This window comes from Acyrthosiphon pisum, chromosome X, assembly GCF_005508785.2.
Source record: "Acyrthosiphon pisum isolate AL4f chromosome X, pea_aphid_22Mar2018_4r6ur, whole genome shotgun sequence".
Taxonomy (NCBI): Eukaryota; Metazoa; Arthropoda; class Insecta; order Hemiptera; family Aphididae; genus Acyrthosiphon; species Acyrthosiphon pisum.
Genome location: NC_042493.1, coordinates 84,323,819 through 84,351,225, shown reverse-complemented (window position 1 = coordinate 84,351,225; position 27,407 = coordinate 84,323,819). Strand labels below are relative to the sequence as shown.

At 30.3% G+C, this 27,407-nt stretch overlaps 1 protein-coding gene across 1 annotated transcript in view; it reads right to left on the bottom strand.

The window, feature by feature from the left end:
• Window positions 1–24,747: 24,747 nt before the first annotated feature.
• The window catches only part of LOC100569010 (merozoite surface antigen 2), a 53,394-nt gene continuing 50,734 nt past the window's right edge, over window positions 24,748–27,407 (bottom strand). Inside the window, exon 5 of the mRNA XM_003244288.4 lies at window positions 24,748–26,634. Within this exon, the coding sequence (XP_003244336.1) occupies window positions 26,083–26,634 (552 nt within the window). The 3' untranslated portion in view covers window positions 24,748–26,082. The remainder of the gene's footprint in view (window positions 26,635–27,407) is intronic.

Sequence of the window (27,407 nt, the reverse complement as noted above, 5' to 3'; positions counted from 1 at the left end):
TTGCTATTATTATAAAATATATATTTTAATATTAATATAGCATACTTACGTCGTACTTGGACGAGCTGACGTCGTCTTACTAATACATAACATAGCAATTTTTACGTTCAGAATATTTCATATTTTAATTCTGTTAATTTTCATATTATAGTGGATTATTGATGCATGATCAAATTCGAAGGCAGGAATATTATTTAGGTCTCCCCATGGCCGATACAAAGGCAAGTGTTTGAAGCAAGTATTAAAATAATTTCATAATTTACAAAAAAAAAAAACGAACAATATTTTAAAACGCTATAGCGTAACTTGGATGGGTGAACTGTGTTGTAGTTGTATTATACGACCTGTCTCTGTCCCGAATTCGAACGGATACATTTAGGCGGTTATGGTTTGTCACTCCGTGGGAATCGCAATTGTCATTACCCCGTCTCGGACGAGTATACCGAATACCGGGTCGCACGCTCATGACCGGTATACCCATGTGGTATACAATCGCCATCGGCCATCACAATAATTGGACAATATTTGCCCGTCCTCGTCGCGGGAGCCATAATGGCACCTACGATACACCCGCACACCCGCGCATAAGCATAATATTATATTACACGATCGATTAAAGTTGTCTCGAAAAACGCAGCGCAGTCATCATAATAATTTTGGATATGAGCAGCGCTCGTTATCGTATAATGCTATGCCGACCAGCGGGAAAACGCGGAAAATAATAATATTATGTGAAATACCAAAACAATTACGCGAGTGTGCGGCGTGCGCAGTCAACGTGATCATAAGAATACCGCCCAATTACGCATATAATATTATATAAACGCTCGGTGACAGTCTATAATAATAATATTATGTACAATTTAATATTATAATATACTGTAGGTAATATTGTACACACACACACACACAATATAATATATGTATGGACTAAACGGTGGCGGCTTTCGATCCGTGACGAGAGATAAGCTGCAGAGGACGTACATTATTATTATTCCAGAATATAATAATAGTAATAATACAGTGTATAGGTAGATACAGGTATATAGGTATAACGGCGATATTTTAATACGACGAGCGGTCGTCCGGCGGTCGTGGCGTTTCGGACGAGACGAAAAATCGTCTTCTTCTTTCGTTTTAATACGCGGCACGACACACGACTCGCCGCATATTAATAACGACCGCTGAAGCAGCAGCAGCGGATAAACACGCTGCAGCGGGGCCATAATATATAATATATAATATATATAGGCACCTAACAGTGTGTATAATATAATATACCCACCAAATCTATCGACTTGCCCGTATAAATGTGTTTTCATCAATCAACTCTCCGCTGGGCTCCGCAGCACTCCATACGGCCGCCGACCCAGCCTGCTGCCGATATGCTGGACCAGCACGTAGGTATATATATATATATATATATATATAGGTACCCGCGTAACGACGTGAGTTGTACACGCCGGGCAGGAGGAGACGTGCGATACATCACACAGTGTGAAGTCGATATGGGACTTATATATGCTATGCATATATATAGGTACACGGACGGGGAAGAACGGTCGTGCGGCGGCTTTTCGGGACGACCAATGCACATAGGTAGATGTATATTATATTTATAAGAACTACAACAACAACTGCGGACCGGTTCGAAATTCATCTCGATTAATTGATTCAATTTGGCCAATCGATATTGTGTTATTTCGAGTCTATCCATAAAAAAAATAATAATATATATAAATAAAAACCAAGTTTGTGAGTGTGTGTGTGTGCGCGTCTAATTTATATGTACCTGAAACGTTATTCCAACCGTTTCTTCGGTATAAAACGCGTACATCGTTACATGTTTATCGTCCGTAATAGGAAAACGAGCACCGCTCACAAACCGAATGCCAGCTACTATACTGTCGCCTCTTGAGCAGGATGCAAGCGGGGCCCTTAGCTAAGGAATGCATTTTGTGATTGGAAATTATGTGACGTCCTTACATCTCGCTCGTGAGAAAATATCTCATGAATTCCTTCCGTTGCACGAAAATGTATCGAATTGGTTTGTCAAACAGAAAATAAGTAATTGCATAATGGTAATATGCCGCGGTGCAGTCAATTGAATAGTTTTATTAATAGAAGGCACAATATTTTTAAAATAATTTAATTTAAATTTAAAATATAAACAATATTCTAATCTAAAACTCAAAATGTATCTTTAAATAACAATAAACATTTTTGAGCACCTATACATATTAGTCGATATTTAGATAAATCTGTATCCGATATAAATGTTGATGTAACTTGAAAATCATCTGAATATGAAAATTCATTATACAGCTATTATAACTATGTAGTACGTTTTAAGTAATACAAAAACTTTTACACGACTAAAATCGAACCCGATTAAAATTATTAGTTCTACCCAAATCGGTGATAAACCACTCTAATATGGTATTGTTATCTAAAATCATATGTTTTCCAGATATTTTTTACTGATTACCGCAGGTACTATGCATTGCTGTGAATTTGACTAATTAAAATGTTCCTCTCCAATCGCTTCGTAAAAAATAACGCTCGATAAAAATTTGACGTATTTTCACAAATTTGTTGAATCCAACTTGTTTTTACTTCAAGGCACGCCACAAAATATAATACGCATATAAATCGTGTATGTATATAACCTGTAGTGTGTGGTGTTAAAAAAATATCTTCGGGCTGCGATGAATAACATATAATATTATTACCATGCGCCTACACTGCGGTGATGGCTATTATCAATGATTCCGATCGATCGAACCGATCGTCAAGAGGTGAGAACGGCCAAAACAACTCCCACGTAATTTGGGGTAAACATTTTTTCCACCGCGAAGTGTATAGGTAGGTACCTATATGCCTAACTAATAATTCGTTGTAACCTATACCTATACTTAAGTAAATATATATATATGGCTGGCCCGTGGAAGGCGTTCGTTTATATATTATATTATATTGGTACCACAAAACGCCATCGAAACGATTATTTATGACATATATATGCGCCCTTGCCGCTGGTTATCGATTTGCATCAGAGTCGAATGAGAAAAAATAAACGACCAAAAGCAGTGGTTTTTTATTTTTAAGATAAAACATCTAAACTGTTAAAACATTAATAATCATTATTATTAAGCGTGTGCGCTTCGGCGTCCGGACACCATGCTGATATTCGGTCCCTTTAAAACACCATTATTTATTATACACGTCGCTTATTTCGTCGCCACAACAATGGATGATAATTATTACTTACCGCCGAATTATTACTGCTGTGCACATTTTTTTTTATCATTATTATTATTCCAATCATTTTAACCGTTTCATTATATTATTTTCATCGATTTCGGCATACCTACTTAATATATTATTATATTTTAATATAATATATCGTAGTACGTATAACATATTATAATAATATATGACCACAGTAATTGGTTTGTTATTTTATTTTTCTAACGATTTTTTTATTTTCAACTGACTGTTTGAAACCTAATACCTACATCTATACAACATACATATTATGCATTGTGCCTATATTTAAATACAGATGGGTTTAATACGCATACCTACCTATGCACTTTGTAGGTAAATGTAATTATGTATAAATATCATGTAGGTACCTACATAGAAACTTACGAGTTGTCATATTATATACCTATCTACTCTACGATCATTTTAAAATTTGAAAGTATACATTTGTGAAATAATTATTTTTATGATGAAGCCTAAAGCGGCTTTGTGTCAACTATACGTATAATAATGAGAACCTATTCCAACTAAATATCTACGATAGTCTCATTTCATATATATTCCTAATCTGCATTATTAAAATAAGAAAAGAAAATTATGTCAAATGCTGGACTATTATGATTCTTGCAAGCTGAGACCCGCACACAATGACGTGGTCTTGCACTTTAATGGGCCTCGAGCAGTCGAGCCTCATCATTTGTTTATGTTTTGAATGTGGGCAAAATAGTCTGGATATCTTTAACTATGTGTCATAATAAGAAATAAATACATGTGGTTATTGTAGATGGTTAACACACATAATAATATTATGCCGAGTGCAATTTTGTTTTATTTTTGTTATCATTTTGTTCACAAAAAGTTGAACTATATTTATTATAAATACATTTAGAAATTTAATGTTTTTAAATATTTAATAATATTAATGTGTAAAACAAATTGTGGTTATTGAGGAGTTCGTAGATCACATGCATGTGTTTGCTTAACAGTGTGTTGTACACTATAATATGTGTATATATATTTTAGTTGATCCTAACTCCTAATTCCTAAATGTGTGAGTATGTATAAAAGTTTTCGCTAACGAGTGATAATCAAAATAATTCAAGATTATTATTTTGACACACACTTTTCAATACTTACTACTCCCATAGCGAAGGTTTAAACCCCAGAGATATATATAACAATAATAGACTATACAGTCATAATATTTTGTTCATGGCTTGGAAATTAATTAATTTGATGAACTCTTATAAGTTATAATATAACAACAGTAATCATTTTTCTCTTTTAACTAAATTTAATAATCAGGGACTGGAACCAAACCTAAAAGCACCGGTTCTGGAACCGGAACCTTTAAAAATATTAAGAACCTGAACCGGAATCGGAACCGAAACCTTTATTCTAGTTAATAAGGGACTGAATCAGAATTTTTAAATTAAATAGGTTCGTTTAGGTTCAAAAATAAAATAATTTTATTTATCATAATTAATTAATGCGTTATTAGTGTTTTGTGTATGAACTATGTATGATCATATGAGTTTTCTAATATTTCTATTAATTAAACTTGCATTCCGGATAAGTATTTAAAATTATTATACTTTTCGGTACCTAAATTATTTGGAACCGATATCCTTATTATTTTTATTTATCATAAATTAATAAACGTAGGTATTCACTCAATCGAAAAAGAATAAACTAAAATTTATATATTATATTACTTCTTTGCGGTATTGATTTTTCTTTATTATAATATTATTTTTTTTTTAATTATTTCATTAGTTTATAGAACATTATAACACATTGTTTTTATAATTTTAACGAATAAATTAACGAATAACGTCTATTGAAATGCTTAACGTAGATTGTATTTATATATACCCAATATATATACTAAGATTATATTTTTTGCCATCCATCGGGATTCGGTATACTGTTGAATACTAACAAAATAGAATAATACGATTCAATGTGAGATAGGTACAACAGAAAATAATGTTAACACAATGATCAAACCTTACTTCAGTGTAAATATATACTATCAGTGCCTTAGAGCGGTACGTACGATACACGACTGAGAGTAAGTAACGCCCGTAGCTATTAGCTCCCGGATGGGTGACCACCCATAGTAGTTAAAACCTTGGCACACATACATAAAGAGTTGTTAGTTAACTTTTTAGTATTTAATACTTATCAATTAATGGTAAAAACGCCATACTTCGATTATTTGATTATCTTTCGTTAGTAATTAATTATTTAATTTTTTGAGCCCTGAAGAACTGAAGAAGTGAAGAATCTTCAAAGTATTTTGTTTTTGATCACTGTTGAGATTTAATATAGAAATATATAGGCATCTAGCCTTGAATTCTAATAATATAATATGGTGCACATGATATCGAGGGTAAAATTTGAAGTTTCTAAATTAATTATTAATGTTGCTTTTGAATAAAGGTTTAAATGTTTTTGAATAAAAAAATTTAACATATTCTTAAAATAGAAAAATCACAAGTATGATGACATTAAAAATTTGAATATGCTATGCCAACTAAAATATCATCAAAGTTTTGTGTTAAATTTATCATGCAGTATTCATACTTTAAATAGTTTAGTGCTATAACTTATAATCTTTACAGTAGCTGCTAAAATAATCTGATGCACGTTTATCTGTATGGTTTTAAAATTAAAAACAAATTATAAATGATCACAATGTTCATAAATGTAAAACGATATAATAGATTATTAATACGAATTAATATAATATTATATATGTCTATATTTAAATATTAACACTAAGAACATTGGTTATACTTAAATATTAAAATATTATTACCAATGGTAATAGCTAACAGGTAGTATATCTATATAGTATTATAGTCGCATAGTATATTTATATATATATGAGTATGTGTATAACTATATTATAGTATGTTTGACTTCATCGTACCGAGTTAGATATATATCGTCGAACGATAAGTCGACAACTGCAGATTATTTTTATTAGTATCGTTAAAGTCACTTACGCAGTGCGTGGCTGTTTATAATGTTTAGGGTAGAGTTCTTACGAACGCCACATGATGTGGCGCACACCAAGGGGAAACAGAGATTATATCGAAAACGGCATTTAGTCGGTGATTATTAAACGCGGTTTACAGATAAAAAGTGAATGCTTTCTATTGGTTCTCTGGAAATAAATAAATAAAAAAAACAATGCATGCAATATATAACCAGTAACCACACATACATTGACGTTTTATCTCCCTGTTCAAAAGAATGTGTCTGAAGATTTGCCTGGCATTTCGATTGAAGGTTATACCTATTTGTTTTTTGAAACAAGAAGCTACACAATATGTTACTAGAATAGTAAATGGAAATATAAAAATTCATACTAAATAAACAATTCTAAAAAACAAATCCAAACATGAACTTGCGTTCAATTGTAATGTCTCTGCGATGTATCAAATTTTAAAATATTATGGTAAGATTATTATTTTTTGGTATCATAAATGATAGAAAAAAATGATTTTTGATTGATATTATGATAAAATACATTGTATGGTTCGATACAGTTTTTGGCTGACGGCATCCGCAAACGTGGCCGCGTAATACCCCCCTCCCCTATTGAAGATCACTAGCCCTGAATCTGGCATTTCCCATTGCCGCAATAGCCTCCTCCTACAGCCGGTGCCCTATATACTTCCTGTATGATATACTGGTACGCATATCATAATGTATTATTATTACAGCACGTCAGCACCTGCAGCAGAATTGACAATCGTACTGCGACCGTGTACAGTACAACACTACAATAAGCGACGTACAAAATAATATTGTAGGCGTACATGAGCTAATGACGATCTTATTGTATAAAACCAGTGAAATCCATAAAAAAAATAATAAAGAATAAACACGTTCGCGTCTCACCCTCGTAGATGGGTCGTATAAAATTATAAAATTATAATATGCATTATGTCTCGTAGGGCGTTTTATACCAGCGCCTCTGCCTCGGCTTTTTCTTCCGAGAACCCTGGATCCCGTTGATTAGGAGACTTGACGGTCTTTTATCCGACCGACCGACGTGCACGCGCGTTATAAATTATTCGCGCCCCCCCCCCCCCCCATCAACTACTCAGCGTTTCGAACGACTCGACGATAAATGGCGTACACCTCACACACGACCCGCGGGCCCCTTGGACGTAACTCGCCGCGGCTCGCGTCGTATCGGATTCTACGATCTTGGCGACAGTCTGAGACGTTTATATCGTATTTTATTTTATTATATTACCTACTTATTATTTTTTCGTTTGCCGTTATATATATATAAAATATATAATAATAATATATTAACGTGTTGTACCAACCTGTACGTATTATATACGTATAGGTAAGTATAAAACGTCGCGCGGCTGCCAGTCTCGATAATTACGTCGTCGGTTGTTTGTTTTTTTTTTTTTTTTCATTTTCTCATTTCATTTATTTATCCGTTATCGCTTTTTTATTGTCATCGCTTGTATTATATTATTATTATATTATATAGGTGCACACTTACTCAGACGCCGCCGCGCACGTCAAACCAGCGAACGACTCTATATACGCACTGCACTGCTGCAGTATAATAATATAATATATACATAGGGATATACATATATATATATAGGTATATTCGTACCTGTACATAAATATCATAAAATCCTATTTACACGCGACGACGATGTTATCCGAAAATCGCGTGTCCGATCTCTCGTCCACCCACCCTCCGCCCATCAACTCTGCCACACTGAATTCTATATACGTTGCATTATACGCACGCTCCCATTATTATTTTATATACATAGGTAGTACACCTTCTTTCGTAACGCGTCGGCCCGCAAATGTAGGTGTATATTTTCATATATGTATATGGGCGCCCAAATACATTTTTTTCCGGGGTTGAAACTTCATATATAAATAATTTAATTAAACTTTACACAACATTTTCCAGGCACGAAAATTTCCAGCGGGGCAAGTGAACCTCCTGCCCCCCCCCCAAGGGCGCCTTTAGCTTTTAGGGCAACCCCTAAGAACGTGTATATCAGTATATGTGTAAACATATAAAATTTATTATTGTATCGTCACCGCGATTTGGGTTCATCAGACCGCAGCATCCCGAAAATTGAAATGTCAATGAATTTTTTTAGACTGGTGGGAGAGTGGGAGACCTGACAGTTTTAAATTACGAATTTCTTATTAAAATAAAATCTTGTATATTATAAACACACTAATTGGTTATTAATTTTTCAAAGTGATCGTAGCCTCACGCTTTTGAATTCGGGGCACATTTGGCAGCCGGAACTCGGGGATTTTATTTTTATTTTCTATTCGGGTATAATCAGAAAACTATTTCTACTCATTAAAGTGAGTAGAAAATATCTATTTATTTTCTCGTCTCGGCCGAGTGGTATGATGCGAGATCGATTAAAGTTATTTTCATGAACAGCGATAAAGACTTTATCTCGGCAACATATCTATACTATGCATATTATAATATATTATATGACGTTTAAAAGATCGTCTCGTCGATAGTTGTTATCGATGGACTTATATATATTTTAACAGTATAAGTAGATAACGAAAAATTTGATTTCCGATATTTTTGTAATAATTAATTTTAAGAATTAAAATTTAAAAAAAAAACCCGATTAAATAGTTTTCTTCTTGTTTTGTTAGAATTCACTTATAAACTGATCAATATCTACCATTATATTATTATACGTCTTAAAAAATCAAAACAATTAAAATTTGAGTTATGTTCTTGGCCGACTAAGCAACGACCTCGGATATGCAACCTATTATTATTGATACAAATTATTAAAAACTTTCACGATTTCTCGACTGAAAAACTAAAAAATAGTCATGTTACTCAATTGAACGAATACATAAGGCATAAATTATACATAAATTCGGTGACATATAAATTATCGAAATAAAAAAAGAATCGGACATATTCATATTAATTTATGATCATAATGTCAAATAATATTTTAATGTGTAATATTATATACTTATTTATTCCTTTAACAATGTAAATGTTGACATTTTTGTTTTGCAACCACAGCAGCCTCACGCAATGCTAAAAGCAGTCACCTACGAACAAGCATGAGTATCGAAGCTCCTGCTGCGTATATACGAAAGGAGAAAATGTCCGAAAACTGTAAAATACATCTTAAACACGATATCCGAGTATTATGACTATTTTATCGCAATTATAACATTTAAAAAACACTCAATATTATAATATATTACAGTTTTCTAATAATATATTACCTATTCTATGAGTGTATGATTTGTCTTAGATTACGTTATTCGTATATACGTATATATTCGGTAGGCAGTATAATATAGGCACCTACATTATACTGGACATTGTAATAGCTTTGAAGTAGCTGTATTTTTAATTTATTGTTTGTTTTGTCATGTCGTTATTCCATAAAGTATATGCTACCAAATACTCATAGCTAATAGGACGTCTAGTTATATAATATATACAATATACATAGGTATAAGCGATTTAAGTATTTATAATAATATGGTAGTAATAATTTAAAAAAAAAAAAAAGAACAGTTAATAATTATGATATAATATAATATAGATATACATTATTATATACGTTGACACAATGACACGAAATATGAATTCTAAACTTGGACATATTAGTAAAAATAGGCCATTTATAGGCACGTTTGGTAGCTTAATGAAGTATAGGTAGGCTTAACAAAGTATAGGTATTTAATATTTACTAATATCTATAGGCTTTAGTTTTTTTTCCTAATATGGCATATTATATTGCATTATAGCATTTAAATAACAAATATACATAATCGTTTTGCAATAAAATCTGATTAGAAATCAAGGAGGTGTATACCGACTAGATTTTACTACAAAAATAAAATAAGTAAATATTCAACATAGATACCGGATTTGTGCGTCAGTGTATTATTTTTTAACTCGTAATTTGTGTAATTAAAATGAGTGTTATTGGGCTGAAGTAATAAAGTTTTAATTTTTAGATAGCATATATTAAACCAACATAAATTCACGGCCAATATTAGATGGGAACTGACGTTTTAATTAAAGTGTACTCATCTGTTCTCGTCAACAATTTCAAACTTAAAAATCCTGGTTAAAAATAAACTCAACTACACTCTTACACATATAGGTGGTATACCTATATCACCAATAATGGAATAATAATTATAGGTTACCATTTGAAAACCAAACCTTGGTTCTACTTTAATAGAATAAGGATAAACTAAAATAATCAAAATCAATAAGTAAACAACGTAAAATTGCTGAGTATTTGGAAAAAATAAAATCCAAATTATTTAAATGACTGGAGATTAATAATTATTGACGGATTCACATTAAAATAAACCGACAAACGATTTTATGTTATTAATGAGCGTACCGAGTACGAACCCTACACCAGAGACCATATGGTTGTTTTTGATTATAATTAGTTGCTGAGATTATATTATTATCATACCTAAGATGGTTGATACATTTAATTATCATGGCATATCTTATAATTAAAGCGTAATGTTTGTTATTGTGAAAGCGTATATTATGTAGACTTAATTATATAAAATAATAGGTGGCTATGCCTTATAATTTAATATGCATACATTTAAGGTAGTTTGTCATGATATAAAACTCTTAACTTTCTACAAAAGTTAATAATTCGTTTAGCTATTTAAAATAATAATTATTAATTAATATATTATCTAGTACCTACCTATTAACACTACCCATGAAAAACTCAATTTTTATTATTATCTAATATTTAACCTGCGTACAATAGCACAGATTAAAGAGTAAAAACGTTTTCACCCTTTTTGTTTTTATAATTAATTAATGTTTAGTTATAAAAATATAATGCGAAACGTTCAGAAAAAACATTTGCATAAAATTATTATCTGTTTACCCATACGAGAAAAGCAACTATATAATTATGACGATAATTACATTAATTTAATCGCATTCAATTTATAATATTTTGTATTAAACCTTTGATACGATAGAATGATATTTTTCAATTATATCATTGCAGGTTAAATTTTTTAATTATGTAACTACAAACCCATCTATGAAACTTTTAATTTGCATATTTTTGCATTTTTTGACGTTTTAAATTTTTTAGGTTATTTTTTCGCATTTTTAGGTCATATTTTGCTTTTTTAGTTCATTTTCTAGTATTTTTAATCAAATTCCGTCAATTGACTTGTTTGAAAACATTTTTTTTTTATTTTACACAGGCTGTATATATTATGTCAAATTTATATTTTATTAAATAATATTTTACACAAGTCACGGGTTAGGTAAAGATAACGATTCGATAAAATAAGGCAATTGATAGACAACTAGATAGCCGGGAAGACGCTATAGAAATAAATATCTTTAAGTTTGTTTTATTATTTTAACAAAATAAATATAAAAGAAAATTTTAGATTCTGAGTGGAACGATGAATGTATTGATTTTACAATGAAGTGTGTTTTTTTTTTCTTCATTTTTTTTTTTTTTTTGTTTGTGTCTGTGTACACGATAAGTAGTCGAAATAATGCTTCGATTTTCAACTTCAGTATCTTGATCGATTGGAAAGTGAATATCGTTGGTGCATTGGGGAGGTCAAAATTTAAAATTCACAGTAATTTTTCAAGAGCGCCAAGAAAAACCAAAGAAAAATTAAGGAAAAACGGGAATTTTTACGCAAAATCGATTTTTCACAAAATTGATTTTGGTTTTTGGTGCAACTCTTATAAAAATAACCGTAGGTACATGAAGTTTTGACTGAATGTTTATATTAGCATTTTCTATACACCATAACATTTTCAAAATATTTTGAGCTCTTTACGGACATTGTCAGTTTTAATTTTTTTTTAGTTTTTTTTCTAAAAATATCAATAAAATTTTATTTGTTGGATAAAAAATTATCAAATATCCTGTACCTAATATTAATATAAATGTACAAATTAAATTGAAAACCATTTCAAATGAATTTTATATTATAATTTTTGGCATTTTATATTCCTTTTTTTGCATTTTAAGTGCATATTTTGCTTTTTTTGACATTTTTAATGCATTTTTTAAAGGTTTTTTAGTGCATTAAATTCACAGCCCTGGTTATTATTTATATATATAGTAGATGTATTAATACTATTCTAAAAAACGATAAATGCAAAAGTTGTGTAACGTTTTAATTGCAAATAACATAAAACGCAATTTTTTTTCAAAGCAAACTCAGTGATTTCATTCATTTTTAATTAGTTAAAAATTAAAATCTTTGTAAAAAATTTAAACTTCATAGATTTTCAATGTGTAGTAAATTTTCTTTAAAAATCTTACTAAATACAGACCTATTATATATTAGATCCGAATAGCTAATAATATAGTTATTTCATCAACCTACCCTTATAAAGTATCAATACTTTTTAGAGGTAATACTGTAAACCAAATTGTTTATATAAAAGTTGTATACAATACTACCTATAATCAATTATTTTATATGTATTAATCATAATTGAATAATGTTACTCAAACGAACTACTATAATATATTATATAATTGATTAGGTATAATAACTAACATTAAAGTATAATTTGAAAGAGCGCTTAATATAATTTTATCATCATTTTTTTAAAAACAACAAAAATTATGTTTTAATATTTTGTATGATCGGATAAAAATGTGCACAATATTTACGCGTGAAGTTATTATGATAACGCTTCAATTCTATCTACTTTAATCGCTGATATTATATAATAAATATAATAAAATATAAATAATATATGTACCTAAGTATAGTAGATAGGTGCACAATAAAAGTTTAAGTTTTTCTCTGTCATTATAGGCCGTCCAATACCTAACTGAATCATTATTTATATACAATATTTTTGAATTTTGTTTAATTTTAAATAATATATCTATGTCACACCATTGTACTCGGTACTCATATTAACCGGAATATTATCATTATGGATGAATCGATTATTTTTCATAATAAAATCGTCTTATTAATCAAATATAATAAAACAGCAATGAACTGCCGTTGAAATGATTGGAATTCACTCAAAACATCTCACGGTTTTGCAAATACTAAATAATAATATCGACAAAGACGAATCGTCACTTGAAAGAGTGATAAAACCACAAGATCGGCCCTAGTTCCAATAGTATGGTTACTTTTATTGACATACCAAAGAGAGAGGGTGAGAGAGAGAGAGTGAGAGGTGAGAAACGAATGAGACAAGTAAACACTAGAATAACCATTGTTGTTGAACTGCGAGTGACTGAAATCCATAACATTATGGTCCACGAGCAGGTGTGTGGAGATATTGAAGTGTAATTTTGTAGTTATGTGAACGCCACGCAGCGTCTCCGCGACTCAGGTAAAAACCGCCCAAAAACAATCCCTTACATATTTTATAACATTATTATTGCCGTTATAATTTGTACTCTAGTGACGGGATTTTCTGTTTGTCGTTACATTTTTGACTTAACACTACACCACAGACGTCACTTAAAAAAACTTTATCACATTTCGTAGTCAGTCATTTACGGACGTTTATAGATTGCAAAGTCACGTGTATTTGTAAAGATTTTGTTATCTGAAATATGTCGATGAAGCGAAAAAAATGTATTGTGTTGCCTTGAGTAGTTTTCGGCTCACGATACGTATATATAATATATTATTTAGTCATAAAGATACTATACACAGTGATCTAATAATCATGCTCGCCCAATTTTTTCTTTTGATAATGAAACTATTCAAATTCTGATTTCTGAAATTTTTAAATATACTCAAAGACCATTTTTTTAAATTCTTGAATTTTTTTGTAATACTTGGAGTTTTCTATTTAACACAAACTACTGTTTTTAAAATGTGAACCCCTCCCCCCTTCAATTATAAATTTATTACCGGATAATTTTTCTGAAAACGATGACATATCTAAAATCAAAATTCGAACAATTAATTCTTTTTGAGTCCTTCAACATTGTGTACTAAGGATAATAGATCCACGATAATGGATTTGGAAGATATGGGTATAAGTGGATTTAAATATGTTCGCAATTAATATTTACCAGTCAACATTAATAATTTGTAAAAATGGCCCTGGTATAATAAATACAAGATCCAATATTACATCTGTTTTGTATTTTTATAAAATCATTTCTAAAAACTATCGTCCTTAAAATAAACATTTTAATAGCTGAAAAATTACTCGTTCGATTTTGAATTAGGTAGGTATGTTAAGTTTTTCAAAACAATTTTTCCCTTAATAATTTACAGTAAAAAAGGGGGAGGAGTTCTCATTTGAAAAACAGACATTTGTATCACCTCATGACACTCCATAAATAGAACAAACAAATTCAACAATTTAAAAAATTGGTTTCCGTGTATATTTAACAATTCTACATTTTAGAATTCGAATAATGCCATGACTAAAGAAAAATGGTGGTAACTAGAAAGGATGCTTGCTGAATCGTCCTGTATACATGAGACCATATTTTTAAAGCCTTGAGGTTTTTCCTACTAAAATATTTTTCTAATCATAAAGATTTGGAAGTGATACGAATGGTGCATACATCTCTGTATTATCTCAATGTAGAACGAATTATTATAAACAAAATAGGGACTGATAATATATATATAAATATATAATAATATATACAAAATACTTATACAGTTATACACGCAACAACCTTGGTACCTACCTACCATAGTTTATATGTATAAATAATATACTATATAATGTATATAATATATATACACATATATTAAATTCGTAGAATAGGAAGGGAGCTATGGGGACTAACCCCGTCATCGTCACCCTACCACGATATCACAGAAAATGTCAATAACAATTTGAAAAAACAAATAAGGATAATTCATATGGATCAAAGTTCAAAATCAAGCCATCCATAATTTTCAAAAAATAATATTTCTATTTTTCTATTCTTGTTATTCTTAAAAGAAAATATTGTAATAAACAATTTACTGAACATTTATTATTCTTAAAATGTCGATAAAAAAATGTTTTCGAAAGCTTAATAATGTAATACGAAGTTTCTCAAAAGTTGTTGATAATATATTTATTAAAAAATAACAAAAATATGTAGTCACAATATTTTTTATAATCGTTCAAACTTAAGTATATCGAAAATCGTAATATTTTGAGTTACCTATTTACATACATCTGAAATTTTCATTAATTTTTAGTTTTTTTTTTATACTGTAAATTAAAAATTTTTTTTAAGTCTAAAAGCTTGAAAATATAAACACGGTTTCTTATAAGTAATTATTATTGCAATTTATTATATCTTTGATAAGTAGGCACGATTATTTTATAAATACCTATCTATTAGAAGTTTACATTTTGACAAAATTCATCAAAATCAAAAAAATGTGTAGAATCTCTTATAATATATTAATATTACGAGAAAAAATTTATTTTAAGAATATAATACTATAAAATATTAAACATCAAATAAAGATAAACTTTATTAGTGTTTTATCTTGATTGGCTCCGATGGCAATATTCCGTGTCATTTATCAACAAAAATATTTCTGCTTATTATTCGCTATAGTAAAATTATAAAAAATGTATTGTTGTATTATAGAATATGATTTAATCATTCAAGTACTTAATTTGAATGTATTATTATTAAAAAATATGTGACCAACAAATTGTATAATCCCCCCCAAACTTAGCCGTAGCCCTCCCAAAAACGTAGGACATACAATTTTAAAATGCTGTATTGCAATGGTCTGCTTGCCTTTAAGATATTCAGCCTCTTCCAAGTCAAAAGTTGAAATTGCGCCTATGTCCACAATAACTTCTACCCATATGATGTGGCCCAGTCTTCATAAAAAGTTGGACACCCCTGGTGTAGATCATTTAAATGTATAATATTGGTATTCATGTGGTATAAATGTATAATGGTTGAAAACTTAATAAAACTTTTTTCACGTGTAGTTCTCACTATAACTAAAAATCTAAAATAATATACAAACACAGTTTTCTTTTATAGTAATAAGTTCAAATTTGAACAAAATTAAATATTTTAACAAAGAATAATAGTTTTAGTTATTTTGTTGTAATTTAAAAATATTGATACCTACTTTAAACAATTAACGTACATAATTATATTTAATGCACATTGCACACAATGACATATTAAAAATCAATGTTTTCGGCAAAAAATAATTCAACCTATTGTAGGTATTTACTATTAGTAAAATAAATTACTTTAATAGCAATAAAAGTATACCTATGATATTATAATTTTAGTATAATATTGGCTGACGGACAGTCTTCGTTGGAAATCGTTTTTCGTATATAACGATATAATATTATCATTGTATTCAAATTTAACACATCCATTACAGTGACCCATACGACACCTAATGCATACAGCACAGTGGTACCCACTTGTCAACCTTTGTTTGTATTACTTTAAGTGTTTTTTTTAGTGAAGGCAACTGAAGTCATATTAGCCAAAAGTAATTATAGTACAAATTATAATAATATAATATTTTAACAAAATATACCTACCTATATATTGAATGCCCAAACTGTTAATAATTCCCAATCGTGCTGCATCGGAAAAAAATGTGACTGATACAGTCACAATAATCATTCAAACATCAGAAAGAGAGTAACAAACAACAATATTAGAATATTATAAAAAGTGCCGTGTCCAGATATACATATTATAGTACTCATAATGCTTAATAATAACATATTATATTAAACTGTAATGCCTATTAAAATGAGACATGAAAAAAAACCAATTCCAAACGGAACTCATTACTCATTATCGGTGGAGTTCCGAGTGAAGTGATTATCGTTTCATGTAAATATTTCCATTGCTCATCGACGAAAATTAGCTCATACCTAAGATTTAAATAATTCGTATTACGTAGGTATATTTAGAGTACTTATGTTGTGCATATTTATAAGCATGTCTTTGGTTAATAAAACATGATCAGATAGCTGTACCTACATTGTACAAGTTTAAATTTGGTATAATCATACATGTGTAATGTATACAGTTACCATATTATATTATGTGGTGTGTACGTTCGTTGTATAATACTCAAATCCTTGTGAAAATACACAATTATTATTTTAAAATTTTAAAATACGATATACTGGTAGAGTAAATGAATGAAAAAAATGTTTTTGTGGCTTATAATTATTTCAAAACATATTTTTCTTATAGTCTACAAAATATTTTATTTTTAATTAATATAAAATAATATCTATACACTTGTTTGTGATTATACTTCCAGTGTTTTATTTTAGACATATAAATTATGAATAATAATAGTGACAACTCATTCATGCGTACAAAACGATTAAAACCTATCATTCGAGCTGAGTTACCATTTTTATTTTTACAATTCAATTACCGGCTTAAAAAATAAATCCCACCCAAAATCGTTTTAACTTGTCTCGTCTAATATTAGTCTCTTTCGAGTAATTTTTTCTGACCGTAATTACTACGCTATTCATTGTTTTTTTTTTTTAAACGAAAACTAGTGATTAAAAATAAATGAAACAATTTGGTACACCGCAATACATGAGATATTATGTTATTCAATGGGTTTGAAAATCGGGGAAAGCGATTTGTCCAACACCGCAGCTGACAATCGACCCTCCGCACTGCAAACATCCCCACAAAAATTATATAATAATTTGAGGATCGTTTAAACAGTTGCTAAACGATTTATATGAAGAGGTATCCATTAGGAATAATTCAATTTTCGTTAATTTCTCAATTATTATAGAGTACCTACCTACGACAGGTGCAATCGTCTGGCCACCGTCAAACTCCGAACGCCACTTGAAAACCATATACAATTGCTTTATCTCTTATATCTGCCTTTTATAATGTTAGGTATTGTATGTTATTATTCCCGAGCATCTGCACAAAATGTGGTACGGACACGTGGTCGTGGCTACAGCTAATCTGGGTATAGGTTGAAATTCATTCAAATATTTTGCTAACTAACCTCTGACGGCCGCGTGTCCAGCGTACAGTCCACACTCCCAACACGACACGCTTATGGAATGCAAAAATTTTTATCGTTTAAGAGTTCTAAGATACCTGCAGTGTGCTCGATGTGAACCTATTACAAAAATATCACTGTGGCCAATCAAATTCCACGCGTCTTCTTTTCGGTCGGCGATGTGTCGCACATATAAAATATATTATGTAGGTATAACTATGAACATACTTTGTGGTTAGAAAATCGATCGATTGTACCGCGGTCAGAATAAATCAAGTGAGACCTAACCTATTGTAGCGTTTAAAGACGACCCTCAGATAGTCGTACATGCGAATCGAATACGCTTTGCACATACTTAGTATAATCAATTATAGCTATGTCTTCCAATATTGTTAATACGTTGGTGTACATTTATATGCCTAGCTCCAAACAAGAAATCGTTTGGAGACTGACTTGGTAACTAGCAAAGCGTTTAGGTACTTCTCTAATAGGTAGTTAATATTATGAAGGAAGTCCGAAACTCCAAATAGTATATTTTATTAAAACGTCGGCATCCGTGGCTCTAAGCAATAAATTACCAAATAAAAATATTGATAACCAACTGGTAACTAATCGGGTATACGTGTGTATCTATATAATACTTAAATACTTCTTAAAAATAATTTAATTTAAATTATATGACATTTTAATACTATAATACATTTTATATTTTATATGATAATTGTTTTATATTATATGACACCTTACTTAATTTAATTTATGTAAGTGTCATTCTTTTTAGTAATAGTTAAGTGGGACGATGACTTTGATCGTTAGATAAATAGAAACTGCATAATGTGCGGTTAAGTATTTTTTCAAAAGTTATTGCTAAATTAAATGGCCCACACGCCAAACAAAAAAAATACTAGTGTGATTAATCAATAAGAATAAAATTATATAACATTCTACTACATCTATTATTTTTTACGATTTAAACAATATACGGATACATATTTATTAGATTTACTGTTGTGATTGTCTTATTTTCAAATGGGTTATTAAATTCCTCACTGGTTGTAATAATACCTATACATTAGAAATGACACCTACAATTTATTAGCTTTTTAAATTGTATAACGCTACAGTAGACACATTCAAGACCTATTTAAATATACTTTGAAGGTTTTCGGTATTCCAAATAGATTTTCTGAGGTTGCAAACAAACTTCTTATTCAGCTCCTAAGCGGTTAATTATATGTCATTTACAAAATTCCACGCATGACCAGACACTGGTATTTTATATTAACAAACTAAATTATTCGCAAACGAGTTAATCTCCATTGACACTGTTAAAATGTTAATACTGAAACTTAATATTGGTAGGGTAAGAAAACCAATAAAAATAATGTCAATGTAATTTATTGGTGTTCATTTGTAACATTAAAAATGATACCTGTGTTAATTCCACCTGTTTTTACACGTTTTATAGCTAATTTATACTTAGAATTTAGAAACATAATTGTTTTAAATTTCTAAAACACTATCAAACACTGCAGGTAGCCTATAATAGTATTTATACTCACCATTTTAATGGGTACTATACCTACATATATATTATGGCATACGAACATTTTTTGGAAGTGACAGCCAAACAAGTAACAACTGATTGCAGATGATATACAATTATAAGCGAATGGAATAAAACGATTTAATTTAGACCGTATAAATATATAATATACAGATCTATTTTTTTTCACCAATCTTAGTTTATCATAATTTTTAACTTCACAATTTATAAATGTCAGGCAATACCTACATTATATAATTATCATAATCATTATGTTATATACACGGCTTGCTTTAGAAAAAAAAATTCCATTTTATGTTATTTAAATTAAAACGTTACACAATTTTTGCGTTTATCTTTATTTAGAGTTAAAACGTTACACCATTTTTTCGTTTACCGTTATTTAGAATTAAAACCTCATACAAGTTTTATTTTTATCGTCATTTAGAATAGTGTCAATAACTGTTAAATTTATTAATAATAACTAATGCGGGTAGGTAATGGTCCAAATACGGAATATAATATAATGTTAATATAATATTTATAATGTCCGTATGCATGAAATAAATATTTCTACGAAGCCAGTATAACTTTTAAATAAATGGATTTTAAACTTTTGTTTTGCGTTATTTTTCATTCCATGAAATTTTATAAATTACGTTTTGCGATATTTTTCGTTTAATGATATTCTACCAATTACGTTTTGCGTTATGTACTTAATGATATAGTATAATATATTTTGTTAATCGTTATGTTTTGTTTTGCGGTATTTAATTATTTTTGAGTATCGCTTTTCGTTATAATTACGTTTACAAATTTCCATCGTTTTTGTCAAATATAACGTTATTATAACGTTTGCAAACCCTGTTTTTTTCTTATTAAATCGAAGTTGTATTGATTATAATATACCTTTGTCTCCCAACAATATTAATGTTTTATTACATTAAATTTAACAAAAAAATTTAAACTAGTAACTAAATACCTATATTATAATAATTTATTAATAACAAAATAATGAATACCTACCATTCAAAAACAATCTGGCTACAGGAAAAGTGCTGCCTGAATCATCACTCATCTAATCCAAATTCCTTACCTGCATGTAAGTTGTATGATAAAATGTCCATTGTTTGTTATAATATATGCGATGGTTCATAATAAAAACTAAATGAATTGATATTTTCGGATATGATATATTATATATATTGTATAATATATTTTAAGTATTTAATTTTTTTTTTTTGTGACACGATCTTCATTACAAAATAACCACAGTTTTTTTACGTGACAGCTGCATATCAGGTACCTGTAGATTCATCCGATACTCATATTTTCAAAGCACTTTAATAGTTGAATCAGTCATTGAAATCAATCTTTAGTAAGTACCTAATAGCTGAACAATCAATAGAGATGTGTCCAAAATTGATTTTAATATTTAAACATGGGATAAATGATAACAGTCAAAAAACTATTCTAATCAAAAGTCCTCCCAATAACGATTAAATGTTGTCAGAATTTGGTGCAAAAACATTTTTATCTTTATTGGGTTTCAAAAAGTGTCAACTGAACCAAAATTGAACAAATTTAAAACGTCAAATACATCAGCTATTCCGAGTCTTCTCGGTGATAACAATCATTTTAAGTTTGTATCATGTATTAGGTGAGATTATTGTTACACGCGTAGGTACGTGATTGTTAGGCGTATTATTGTATTAGGACTGTTCAAATCCATATTTCATCATAGGTAATACATATTATTTAGATACAATAATACGCCTATGACGAGTTTATACCTGTACTTCACAATTATTGCGACTAATAAGTTTATATTGGCCGGATACATAATTAACCTTTTATGTATAATTTGCTGTACTGCGTACACAATAATAATGCAATTATTATTATAATTTATATTATTACAGCCACTATATATATATATATATAATAGGTATATACATATTTATTTATATAGCTGTTATATACGCACACGCTCACTGTGAAACAAATAGGACCTACCTCGGTATAAATGGATTTAAGAATACCATAATATTCCATATTTTTGAAAACGAGGTATTATACCGATTGGCTGGAACGCTGCGCAATGCGCTTATATTATTATTATATGACGGACACGCAGTTTTTCAATGGAATATTATCAAAAACAATAATTATTGTTTGCTTCGGGAGTGCGTCCATATACGCGTGTACACACCAGCCAATAATATCGATAGGTACAACTCACGTGCACAATATAATGTTATGTAATTATGTACGTAGGTGGTATACGGGTAGGTATATATCGTGAACATAATTATTATTATATTGTACACTCATTTTGAGCAGTATACATTATCATATATTATTGTAAAATATGTATTTAAACACTCGAAATTCGTGTATATCGAATATAGTAGTCGACGAAGTAGCTCCATCACAATAGTTTGTATGAACATTCCGTACACAAAAATATATTACGTATGTATTATTATTATATTGAGTACATTGAGTATGCATTTTTCTTAAGTGATTCGTTTTTATTGTTGAAAATAATGGTTAAGACATATTTTGTTTATTATTACAAAGCTTAATACATTAGGTTTTTTTTTGATTACTAAAAGTAGTAGTAGTAGTAGTAGTAGTAGTACATTATTATTAAATCGCAACGCATTTTGGCGAAACAACTCACATACATACAAACACACACACACAGACACTCTCTCACATGCACACAAACACATACACACAAATATACATGTTGATCACACGACCGGCTACCTATAGTAGTGCGGGGGTATACATATTATTAAAATATAATATGGTATAGGAGGAAAGTGACGGGACAATAGTTGGGACGTGCAATAAGCGTACAATGATCGATTAGCCGGCGCGAAGTTTTTTTTTGAAAAAAAAAATACATGTTAGCGAGCGGCGATCTGCTCAGGTACCTAATAATAATAATAATAATAATAATAGTTATAATTATAATAATATGTTTTGTTTTTACAATAATAAAAATAACACGACGACGGTTGTTACCATATAGTATGATGTGCCTGGTGGGGGAGAGGTACCTAATAATAGAGTTCCAATTGAAAAAAAAAAATTTATATAAATCGCTTGTATTGTACGTTTGTACAACACATTGTAGGTACAGGTGAATTATATAAAAAAAAAAAAAACATAATAATAATCGTAACAATAATGATGTTAAAAATAAGTGTGTATGTATATACATAAATAATATTATATGTAGGTATAATATATATATATGCATATATCATATATAGTTATACAAATCAAATAAAAATTAAATTGGTGGTTGTCGGGAGAGGGGAGGGGGTTATGAAAATAAAAATACATAATTATCGTGGGTTTTTATAAATATATAAGATAATATATATACTATATTATAATATGGCACCTGTTAACGCGTCTAGCGTTTTAGAACATTACAAAACTTGGGCGTGCGGCTTCGTACTCGATTACGACACACACGGCCAACACGCTAATCTAAATACAGTTAAGTTATATACAATGTTATTTTTAATACTGCTAAATATTTTTGGAAAAGACATATTATGTGGTCATACACTTTGGTTACTATAATAATATTGTTGTATAGGTAGTAGATGTACCTGTATACTACGGTGTACGCTGACGTAGAACAGTCAGAATAAAAAAGCGTACAATTATATATTGTGTAGTAGGGGTGGTGTCACATATTATATTAAATGTATCTATATGTAAAAGAAAAAAAAAATTATAAAATAAATAAATAAATAAAAAGGGTTGTAAGGAATTTGGGGGCGGGGAGGGGAGGCAACTAAAATGGTACAGTTCCGTGTATGTACATAGTGATTATATATAGACAATATTTACAAGAGAGAGAGACAAAAAAAAAAAACAATAAAAATCAAAACGTTCATCTCACAGAGATTTATCGATAGCTATTCGATATTTTTTTTTTTTTTTTATACTTACGTTAAACAATATATCATCCGAACGCGGTCGGTTCTCCTAACTCAGGTCTGTTAATTATTATTTGTATATGCTGATGAAATGTATACTGTATGGGTATATATTGTACAGTAGAAATCGTTTATAAAGACACCGTGGTTGTATAATATTGTCATAATATTGTCGGGTCCCCGTGTGAACACTAAAATAATAGAGTGTCCGAGACTCCGAGCAAAACTCCTCTATACATAATATTATGCCATCCGGTTGTATGGCGGTTTGTTACGACCTATATCTACTACTGGTCCCTCGAACGTCATTATAAACGATTTGCACTGTATAACATTGATATTATGTATTTAATATCATCATCTTATATTATTCTCAATTTTCCAGAACAATTATCATCATTATTATTGTTACTATTACACTATTACACATGAACACATTATATTTTATTAAACTCAAGTTCGGCAACCTGCGGTTTGGTCAAAACGAGACGTTACGGAACAAAAATAAACTTATAACCTAAACTGTACACGGAGTGTTACTATAATATAAACATAGGTACATGCATACGGTGAAATTTAAACGTTAGCTATAAAATATATTATATCAACGATGAAAAATAATGTTTCATAAACATTTTAAAACTCGTTACTTTGTTAATATTGATAATGCATGCACACATTTTGTTTACAATTTATTATCATTATGCTTGTACCTATATAATACCATGTGGACACTCATAATTAAAAAAAAATTATCCATATTTAGTTTAAGTAATAACAAAATTGTTTAAGAGCTACATATATTTTATTTTCTCCCCGTAGCCTTTTTAATATTAAATTTTTTTTTAGAAATTAGAAATATTAATACTTTTCGGTATTGAGTACGTTTTGTTTATTATAATATAAGCACCTATAGGCTCTATGTACGCTAAACAATATAATCTATTATATTTCATAACACTAGTTCAATATTTTAGTATCACGATCCGGCGATCGTCACTACGTATTTGAAATTCTGCACAATGTTGTGTCATTATACGATTTAATTTTATACTGTGATGTTGGTGGATTAAAAGTGCTTATTATGAAAAGAAAATATTGACTAGAATTATGATACTAAACAATATTACTGAACATGTTCTCCGTTGAAATTCAAATAATATCGTTGGACTTTTTAATATGCTCCGATGGCTACAAAATGGTACATGGACGTTACCCGCTTAGTTATAAAATGGTATAATAACACGCGAGCAGCGATATTCGCCATCATTACTGTCACGTACCGCGAAGAGCCAATCGTCGCGTGAAGGGGAGGTGTAGAAATAATAGTATAACACATACTTCGGGTGGTAATAAATATTAATTCCTATAATAATAATAATTATAATTATAAAAAAACAATGCGAGTCGGTAACATGCCCAACGGAATGTCAGACGTGCTCCCGGAGCAACGGTACCTATAATAATATCATGTGGGTGATCCGATTTCGTACGAATATAAAACTATTGTACATCGGCCCCACAAACACTGGACCGTTTGGCCAACTAAATCGTCTTGTAATATAACAGACACTATACAGTACGGTAATGGTAGCTATAATAGGGCTATATAAATAATACACAGTCTTCGGAAAACGCAACGGGAAAATCCGCAGTCGCTACGCGTGTGCACCGATTGTGTTTACCTCTCTCCGGGTAATGAATGCATCACGCGTATTAAATATTATCATTATAACAAGCACGTGGTGCTGTCGACTGCATCAACGCAGTTGGACGCTATACGTTTAAAAATCAAACAATAAAGAAACGTTTAATCGTTGCAATAATTATATTATACGCAACAAGTAAACAATGGTAAAAAATATTCAAAGAAAAAAAGTCCCAAAGGGTTTTTAGTGTACTTGAAAATCCCACAAAGCGATCGTTAACCTATTATAATATTGTATTCACTACCTTTAAATCGCAGCGATATCGTCGAGTGTTCATAGATAAAAAAAAACCTACGACCTGTGTATTCATCTGGGAATTCGTTCCGTTTTAAATTTAAAATAAATATAGGCATTGTATACTATATTTTCCTCACGGAGTCATATGATATTAATAATAATAGTAATAATAACTGTTTAGTTTTTTACTAGTCTGGTTTTGAGAATAGTATAGCGATGATGATGATGATGATAAATAATAATAATAATAATAGTAAAAATCATAATAATAATAATAATAATAATAATAGTAGTAAAATAATGTAATACTATTCTAGTCTTGATCTAACGATTGAAGGGCTTCGGGACGGTGTCTGTTGCGCCGGTTGTGTCTGAACCGAATTCGACTGTGCTTGACTGGTGGTTTAGAAGAAGGATGTGTTGACGGTGATGGTGGAGGTGGTGGTGGTGGTGGTGTAGTGGTCGTTGTGGTGGTGGTGGTGGTGGTTGTCGTGGTGGTGGTGGTGGTCGTCGTCGTGGAGGTCGTTAGCGATTTTCTGTTGTAACCGCCGCCGGCCGACGCGATCGGTCTCTTTGACGAGCCGTTGCGCTTTCCTCCGCTGCCGCCACTGCCGCCGATGACAATGGTCTTGCCCGACGAAGCGGCCACCTTGCGATTATGGTCACCGATGTCAAACTTGGTGTCCAGCTTGAGGAAGTTCAGGCATCGGTTCAGCGGGTCCGTGTGGAACACGTGCCGCCTCATTGGACGGCCCCGCCGGTTGAAACCTATGTACCGCGACTTATCGACCACCGACTTGTACCGTGTGTACCCAGTGGACAGCATCTCCTCGTAGAACAGACACTTGGGGCCGCGGAAATGTTTCTGAAAGCAAAAACAAATCATCTTAAATTAATTAGATGCGATTTATAATCTGACGATATAGTGTCTCGTATGTGACATATTATGTGTCTTCTATCTACACAGTTCTATACGTCGCAGAGTGCAAATAACTGCATATAAGTAGGTACACATGTTATCGATATTTTTCTTGAAAGTTTAAGATTTATAAAAATAAATAGACCCCCCCCCCCATCTTAAGTGATTTAACTTTGCAACCATAATATATGACATAATATTACAGTATAGGTACTATTGTACTAATATATAATATTATATTATATTAAAATGCATATAAATAAGAAATGACAGATCACAGATCAACATAATATTTAGGTTGGCCTATTATAATAATAATTTTGTAATGATTGTACATACACTTATATATTTTAACCAGGTACTGGAAAACCTTTTGAATTTATCGGTATTGATTCCGGATAACTCCAGAAATAAACTAAATGTTCCCGTTCGGTTCTAGTTTTTTGATAAAAAAAAAAATGAAGGTATCGGTTCCAGGTAATTTAGGTACCTACCGAAAAGTATAATAATCTTAAATATCTATCCAGAATGTTTGTTTAATTAGTAGTATGAGAAATATTAGAAAATCATATGATGACCATACATAGTTTATACACAAAACAGTGATGCCATTAAATTATGATAAATAAAATTATTTTATTTTCGAACCTAAAAGAACCTATTTTATTTAAAAATTCCAGTTCGGTTCTGGTGCTTTATTAATAAAATAAAGGTTTCGG